Raw genomic sequence first — 8,524 nt, 5'->3', positions numbered from 1 at the left:
TTAACACAGACTCTTCGGACAAGGGCAAAAAATGACCATTTCTTCACCAAAATATCACAAGAATGATCTCTAGGCAACATACCAAAATTCTTCTCCTCTGAAACCTCTTGAGCCAGCCCCTCAAATCACTCTTAGCACCGCTGTCTTCCATGCCCTTGCTGGTATAGCTCATTAAGTAGCACTTAAAGTACTACCCCAAAGTACCAAAGTCCAAATCCCTCCAAACAAACACATGGTCAGGCCTATCACTGCAATACCCTATAGTCCCTGGTACCAACTTCTGTCTCAGTTAGGGTTTCTATTGCTGTGAAAAGACACCATGACCACAGCAACTCTCATAAAGTTCAACATTTAATTGTGGTGGCTTGCTTATAGTTCAGAGATTTAATCCATCATCATCATGGTGACCTGCAGGCAGACATGGTGCTGGAGAAGTAGCTGAGAGCCCTACATCTTGCAAGCAACAGGAAGTGGTCTGTCTCATTGGGTTTAACTTGAGACCTCAAAGCCCAACCCCACAGTGACACACTTCCTCCAACAAGGCCACACCTCCTAATAGTGTCATTCCCTTTGGGAGCCATTTTCTTTCAGACCACCACACAAGATCCTACATAAGCATTTTGGCAGAGACTAAACCACATGGCAGTCTCTCCAACTTTCAAAATCTCTGGGAAGGCTTACTAAGCAAGGAGAGGGTGCAGGAGAAATGTCACGTTTATGTATATTCAAGGACATTGAGTGGCCCATGTGACTATTTTTTTTGCTTTTTTTCCCCCCTGGCTCTCAAAGACCCCTACCACAACACAAACATGGATCCACCCATCCTCCATGGACCCATCTGTCTACCCACCCACTCATCCATGCACACATGCATACATCTATGTGTCCATCTGCCCATGTATCTATCAACTCATCTCCTCACCCCCACATATGTATGCATCTATCCATCACCCACCCATCCATTCATTCACTCCCCCCGCATTCATGTATCTCCCCATCCATCCATCTACATATCCATCCATCCATGCATCCATGCATCCATGCATCCATCGAGTTCACGTAAAGCACTCAAGGGCTATTCTGTAAATGCCAACTGCTTAATGTTAGGTAGCATTGCTATTCTGACAGCCATCAGTTCTTAGGACACAAGTGCCTGTTTATATGGTAGGCATATAAACGTACTTTATATATATTTAACTGAACCTTAGCACAGGGTTGTTGTGCTGTTCCATCTTACTTGTGCTGACACTTAGGTTGTGACAGTTGGCAGCTTCTAGGTTTCCTACACACCGGAGGGTCCTGTTAACCTAGTGACTCTGTTACAGCAGGCCTGGCATCAGGGCTGACATCGATAGCCATGTGGCCCCCACTGTCACAGCTGCAGCTGCTGCTGCTGTCTGTCCATCAGCCTCCTGGAGCATCAGGGACCTGGGGCAATAATTCTCAATGGTCCTAACGCGGTGACCCTTTAATATAGTTAGTTCCTCATGTGGTCCTGACCCCGACCATAAAATTATTTTGATGGATACTTCCTAACTGTAATTTTGCTGCTGTTATGAACCATAATGTAAATATCCGATATGCAACTCCTGAAGGGGGCCTCGACCCACAGGTTGAGAACCACTGCCCTAGACTCTGTTTCTGGGAAGTGGAAGGACACAGGTGTGTACTTCAAGGTCAGGTTTTTTTTTTTTTTTTTTTTTTTGCCAGCCATTTCCACAAGTCTTGAGCTCTGGTGTCCAGTGTTTGTACTGAGGTCACACACATGCAAACGGGATCTATACAGATTCCTCGGCTCACTCGTTGGATATTTATTGAGACCTGGGAAAACAGAAAGGCCCTCTGGCCCACAGGCTCACGGCCTGGTCTAAGGTAGGAGCTGGGTCACTGCAGGCTGCTTACTCAGGAGTCCTGTTTTCATTGGCTCTCACTTATGGGATAGTTATACCATTATAAATCTGTCAAGAACATCCCATTGTACCTCAAATCAACCCATGCCCAGAAATAACCTCTGGCCTTCCCGCCCGAATGGCACCCTGCAACCTCCATTGCTGGACTTGCCCATTTCATTAGGTCCATCGTCATCCTATGACGGCGGTGAGGCCGTCTTCAGTGGTCTCTTGGCATATTAACTGTTGAGAGGTCACTAGCCCAGCATGCACTTTGCTCACCTGATAAAGGTTAGGAAACCCCAGCATAAGCCAGAGCCGGTGATAGTCTTCCTAACCATCTAAGCGGATGGACACCAGAGGGCGCTGTGGGACCACACTTCCTGCAGAATGAGGGTCAGCCAGGCTGGCATCCCTCACCAGCCTCTTTTGCTTTAAGGCCTTGTTAGAGTTGGTTACAACAGACGCACCTGCCGCCCACCTCTATCTTTTCAAGCAATGAGATGCGTCACCTTCAAAGTTCCCCGATGACGCATCCCTTTGATGTCACGCTGGCAGAGATCGTGTTGTACCATGAAAAGGGCAAAGGGAGTGGATGTTTTTCATCCAGTGTCCCCTGTGAGACTCGCCCTGTGCAGTGTTTACGCGGCTTTGTGCGAAGGAGCAGGCTCTTTTCGAACCCTAGGCTACTGCCCACTTGCTACAGGCGGTGGAGGTATCACAGCTGTAGCTGGGGGTAAAATCTGCCTGAGCACCTTGCTTCTGGAGAAGCTGCAAGCCTCTCCAGCTGGGAATCCTTTAGTGGGCCCAGCGGGGTGAACTCCTTTCTCTTCTTGCTGTTAGGAGCCTGAGCCAGCTGTGTGTGCTCACCTGACCTGCCTGGACATCTGGACTTGGCCTCTGTTAGGTCCGATCAACACAGCCACACCAGACTGGGGTGATGAGGTAGCTGGTGCCAACTGCTTGAAGCAGGGGACGACCCGGAGAGGACACCTCTTGGGAAGAGTGTGTGCTCTCTGGCCCTCAGATACCCATCCGTCAGCACTCGGGAGGCAGAGCCAGGCGGATCTAGAGAGTGAGTTCCAGGAACGCGCAAAGCTACACAGAGAAACCCTGTCTCAAAAAACAAAAAACAAAAAACAAAAAAAAAAAAAAAAGAATTGGACTAGAGATGTGGCCCAGTTGATAGAGTGTTTGCTTAGCATGCATGAAGTGCTGGGTGCCTGGGGTTCCATGCCCAGCACTTCGTAAAACCAGCTATGATAGTTCATGCATGTAATCCTAGCGGTTAGGAGGTGGAGGCAGAAGGATCAGAAGTTCACGGTTATTGTTGACTACATAGCAAGTTCAAAGCCAGCCTGGGCTACATGAGTCCCTGCCTCAAAAAACAAAAACAACAAAAACAAAACAAAACAGAAGTTTTTTTGTTTTGTTTTGTTTTGTTTTGTTTTTTAAGTGAGAGTTGGGCAAGATGGATCTAAGGCAACTTTCCCATCTACATCAGTCCTTGCTGGTGGGGGCGTTTTGAGGATGGTGACAATGGGGACAGTGTTTTAGGTTGGTATTTTTTATGCTTCTCCCAGTAAGCCATTCGGCCAGAAATGTTCCTCCCAGAGAGAAACATGACAGTCTTGGATAAGACTGTAGACAAAAAAAAAAAAAAAAAAAAAAAAAAAAAGGAGCCCATCCCAGGTGTAGTGACGCACACCTTTCATCCCAACCCTCAGCGGAGGCAGAGGCAGAGGCAGAGGCAGGTGGGTCTGTGGGATTTCAGGGTCAGACTGGTCCACAGAGTGAGTTTCAGGCCGTGGACTGAGCGGCATGGAAGCATGGGAACCTACTGCTGTAGAAAACAAAGGATTTACTGCCGGCCCTGCAGGCAGGAGCCACGGTGTCCCATCTGTCCCTCCAGCACGGCAGTGCTTATCATTGCGCTGACCCTGGCTAGGTGCTCAGCAAATGACTGACTGAATGGATGGACGCGTAAGCGAAGGAAACTACCGTCTAAATTCTGGGAAGGCAATGGAAGAATGCTAGACTTGCAGGGAAATAGAATTCTCTTGTTCAGAAGAGGGAACCGAGGTGCCGGGGAGACTTAGCTGGTCTTGTGGGCGCTGAAGGGTCCCGTGGCTCCTTTAGCTGATCCTGGGGAGCAGGTGTGGTCCCAGAGGCCAGGGCCTGTGAGCTCTGGGGGGAGGGTCGGGCTTGCAGGAGAGCGGTTTAGGTTCCGAGCTTCTCCCGGCCTGGGACAGCAGCCACCTGGGGCGGTTGGGGAGACCAGTGGGGTCTCAGCAGGGTGGGGTGGGCCCGGTGCACAGCTTGTTGGGGTAGTGCGCATACTTGCGGTTGTACGTGCCCAGGTTGTGGCGGAAGCAGAGCGCGGCCCTTCTGTCACACTCACAGGTCTGCCGCTGGCAAGAGCTCCTACCAGCTAGAGCGGAAGAAACAAACAAGCCAGGACTGGGATGGAGCCTCGGGCCCCCAGCCCCTGGATGGGCGTGGCTCCTGGCTACTCTGTGGTCCAGCTCCCCAGCCCCATCCTCAGCCACGTCCCCACTTCCGGTGGAAGCCCACACTCAAGGGATGTCCCGTACTTTTGCCAATTAAGGACTGGGTGGGGGTTGGCTGGCCAGGCCAGGACACTTTAAAAAAAGCCAAGATTTGCCCAGGGTTTTCCTTTCCTCTCCAAGCCCACTCACACGGCGTTAACCCTCTCCTGTCTCGAGAGGACACTGGCTTCACAACCTCTCCTCTTCCTCTGGCCGGGGCCATAACATCCCTCCCCCTTGTGAGGACATCATTAGTGACGGTCAATACCCAGGCTGGAGGCTATTAGACTCATGCTAACGTCTTCTCAGGGCTTGCCTCTGTCAGAGTAGACAGAACCTGCACCTAGCCTGAGCATCAGACTGCCCCACCCCTCACCTCCCCCCAGAGCCAGATGGCATTAGCGTGGCAGGCGCCAGCTGCCTAGAAGCCTTATTTCAATCCATTGTGATTGTCTGTTTCTGCCCAGAGTGGCTCTGGCTCTTCAGTCCCCAGGAATCCACCTCCCTGTCTAGAAGGGTCTGGTGCCTCATTTCCCCCTCAAAGATGAACATTTCCCTTCAGGATTCTGCCCACAACTGCTATTTCAGCAGGATTCTGAGAGGACTGTGCTCTGAGGTCCTGACGGTGGTTGGCTGGGGAGAGGGGGTGGCCATCTCAGTATGAGAGGCAAGGACTCATACAGATTTCCACAGCTCGTCCCCTTGCTCAAAGTACCACGGTGGGCACGAGGCAAAGTACGTGTCCCCTCCACCTGACTCCTCCCCTAACATCCTCTCAGCACCATCTCACCTGGGGTCTAGGCTATCCTTGCCTGACAAGGACTCAGCTGCCCTGCTGAGGGATGATCCCCTGCAGGTTCGAGACAGTCCGAGCCAACTCGGCCTCAGTGATGCTGGTCTTGGCTCACTTGGGCACAGACCTCTGAGTTGTGTGCTGAGCCCATTCTTTAGACTGCCTGGGTCCTTCCCTGCATCCCACACCCACCAGGCCCTGAATCATCCTGACTTTGCACTGGGAAGAAAGTTGGACCCTCTGATTTAAGTGCCCTTTGGGCGTTCTTGAGCTTGGCTGTTTCCCCAGCTGAAGCTAACAGGGCTGAATGGGCGTTGAACTTGGCAACCAGGAGGAGGAGGCGGGTCCAGCCCCGCAGCCCCTGTAGGAGCGAACAGCTTGTGAGAACAGGGCCCGCTGTCCAGAGTCAAAGCTCCTCCTGGCCCCTCCCAGGGGAAGGGTGTGTGAATCCAGCTCCAAGTGTGGCTCCACTCAGTCCTCTCTGCTCACCCCCCAGAGGCTGAGGCAGGGCATGGGCTACAGTGGTGGGTCACACACCACTGTGGGGCCCAGATGCCCGGTAAGAATAGGAACAGATGGACAAGCGTCGCCGCTCTTATGTGATGAAGGGAGGCCTAATGGGTCTGGCCCTGTGACAAGGACCAAGGTCACCAGCTGGAGGGATTCCTGCCTACCCAGGGTCTGGCTCATTCCCGGGTTGGCCACCTACCACAGGAGATGGTGTCCCGACCAACAGAGAAGAGGTACTTTTCCAGCTTGGGCTCACAGCCCAGCTTCTTCAGGCGTCCATAGCAGCAGTCATGGGCGTGACAGCACCTGTGAGGTCATAGTTAACCTAGAGGGGTGGGACTGGGCTGGAAGCAGGAGCTGCTGGGGTCCCAGGACTCAAGTCCCTTTGGCCTGGGTGCCCCCGGCGCCTCCTTCCTCACCGGCTGCCTCCCCCCACCCCTGCTCCTCCCGCTCACCAGTCGGTCTGGTCCACTGGCCAGTTGGAACCACCAACACCACAATAGCAGCCATAGTCGTTGTACTGCAGCGCAGACTTCCCCGTGATCCTCTCGATCATCACTCCAAACTGGACCAGGTTCCCGCCGGTTGGGGACACTGCAGCAGAGGAGGCAGAGGCCATAAGGTCCTTCAGGGCCAGTGAGCCTCTCATCCAAGGCCCCATCACGAAGCGCCTTCAGATCTGACACCAGACATTTCCCCAACTATTCAGTTAAGCTTCCTCCCCCAAAGCATCCAGTTATCAGTAACAGTAACTATGATACTGATAACAGCACCCCAATGGCGAGCTTCAATCCCCTAGATCTCACCCCTGTCATTCTCCCTCTCTCCCTCCCTCCTCCCATGTGTGTGTGTGTGTGTGTGTGTGTGTGTGTGTGTGTGACCCATATGTGCATATCCATGGAGGCCAGTGCTTGGTATTAGATGTCTTTTTTTCCAAGACAGGGTTTCTCTGTGTAGCCCTGGCTCTCCTGGAACTTGCTGTGTAGACCAGTCTGTCCTTGAACTCACAGAGGTCCACCTGCTTCTGCCTCCCGAGTGCTAGGATTAAAGGTGTGCGCCACCACCACCACCACCACCACCACCACCACCACCACCACCACCCGGCTGGTATCAAATGTCATTATTACTTCACACCTTTGTTTTTGAGTCGGAATCGCTCAGTGAATCTAGACGTTGCCTGTTTGGTTAGACTGGCTAAACAGCAAGCCAGGAGGATCTGCCAATCTCTGTCCCCTAGCACTGGGGTTACAGATGCATGCCACAATGCCTAGCTTTTATGTGGGTCTTGGGGGTTTGAACTCTGGTCCTCATGCTTGCCTGTCTTTGCAGTCTCCTGCCCACCCGGTGCTCCTCACTCCCCTCTGCCTGCTCATGCTGTCAGGGCTCTCCACGGACTCTTTATGTCTTTCTCAGAGAAATCTTAGTTGCCCCAGACCTCAGCCTGGTCTCCCCAGCAGCACTCTGCTCCCCACAAAGAGCTCATCACCCACCCCCTGTGCCTGTTTCCTTAGCCACCTCTACGGACCTCCCCAAATTCCTCCATGCCCTTCTGATGGAGCTGTGGGGAGGTGCCCATCTGCAGTGGGGATGCCATGGCCCCCACTCCCTTTCCCACTGCGTTCTCCTCAGCCCCCCCTGTCCCGCCCCCCCCCCCAGTCAGTGCTAGTTCAGGCAGCACACGCCTCAGGGCCACCAGGTGGCTGGTGGGAAGCCAGGTGGCCTCTAGCACTTGGTACCCATGATGCCCTCTGCAGGGCCATGCTCAGGCATCCAGAGAGCTTCTTATTGCCAGATGGGCTGGGAAGCGGGGAGGTCATGAAGGTCACTTACCCAGGAGGCAAAGGAAGGCCAGGGCAAGGGGAGGTTTCATCCTGGGGGAGGTAAGCAGGGGGCACGGGGCACAGGAGCCTGCTGCGGTGGGAGGAAGTGGCAGGGGCCTCTGATCTCAGGTCACCTCCCAATTAGTTAAATACACAGGTCCTGCCCACTCCCCGTCATTAACCCTTGAGTGCCCAGTGATGCAATAATTCTTCCAGCTTTGACACTTTGGCCAAGTTCCCAGGGGAGGGGCCAGCTAGTGCCCTTGGGACTCTGCCTCCAAGGGGGTGTGGGAGCAGGGGTGGGGCAGTCTTGTGGCCATCTTTCCTCCTGCCCACCTCCCGGACCCCCACGTTTCAAAGCTGTAATCCTTGCTCTCCATGGCTGCGCTCTGTTTTCCTGTGCTTGGTATTGCACCCATTCCGTGTAAACCAACTCAGTGGATGAGACCCAGGGTGGTGGACACGCGGCAGCTCTCACAGGACCATGCACCAAGTCTGTCCCATTTCCATGGCAGAAGGGCCCCCTCTGCCTCCTTCCCTGACTGAGATAACCTGACCATCAGCTTCGCTCATCACTCGGGGCCTTCTGAGTCCATCCCGACCACAAGGCCTTTACCCCTGCTTGGGACACCAGTGTTCCTGTCCATGTTACAGAGACAGAGGTATCCTGCCTCACCTCCTCCAGGAGAACTAGCCCTCACTGAGCATGTGCAGGACCCCAGGTGAGCCACTCATAAATAAGGTCAAAGCAATGCCCTCAGTAGCCCCAAATGACTTGGGCGTCCCTTATTCTCCAGTCACAGAGGGAACAGATCCACACACCTCAGTAAATAGGGAGCCACAAATGTGGACCCAGGCAACCCTGAAGGACTTAACCAAGGTCAACTTAGCCCCTTGGGGGAAGCACAGTGCTTCTCAGGACATGACTTATTATAAAATCAGAAGAATTAGTATAATACGGCC

At 53.2% G+C, this 8,524-nt stretch overlaps 1 protein-coding gene across 1 annotated transcript; it reads right to left on the bottom strand.

The window, feature by feature from the left end:
• Nucleotides 1-3,974: 3,974 nt before the first annotated feature.
• Pla2g2e (phospholipase A2 group IIE) lies at nucleotides 3,975-7,696 on the bottom strand. The gene is made up of 4 exons (XM_028875237.2): nucleotides 7,572-7,696; nucleotides 6,197-6,335; nucleotides 5,941-6,047; nucleotides 3,975-4,320 (listed from the first exon to the last, which is right to left on the bottom strand). Exons 1-4 carry the CDS (start codon nucleotides 7,609-7,611, stop codon nucleotides 4,178-4,180), a joined length of 429 nt encoding a protein of 142 aa, XP_028731070.1. The 5' UTR covers nucleotides 7,612-7,696; the 3' UTR covers nucleotides 3,975-4,177.
• Nucleotides 7,697-8,524: the final 828 nt, after the last annotated feature.

The sequence above is a fragment of the Peromyscus leucopus genome, chromosome 2, assembly GCF_004664715.2.
Source record: "Peromyscus leucopus breed LL Stock chromosome 2, UCI_PerLeu_2.1, whole genome shotgun sequence".
NCBI classification, from domain to species: Eukaryota; Metazoa; Chordata; class Mammalia; order Rodentia; family Cricetidae; genus Peromyscus; species Peromyscus leucopus.
Note: the sequence above shows the minus strand (reverse complement) of the source record. Positions and strands in the feature narration are given on the sequence as shown.

Coding starts and splice junctions, on each gene's coding strand:
- Pla2g2e (XM_028875237.2), bottom strand. CDS start 7,611: ATGAAACCTCCCCTTGCCCTGGCCTTCCTTTGCCTCCTGG. Junction 6,048..6,196: donor CCAGTGGACCAGACCGACTG/GTGAGCGGGAGG, acceptor ATGACCTCACAG/GTGCTGTCACGCCCATGACT. Junction 4,321..5,940: donor TCGGGACACCATCTCCTGTG/GTAGGTGGCCAA, acceptor CTTCCGCTCTAG/CTGGTAGGAGCTCTTGCCAG.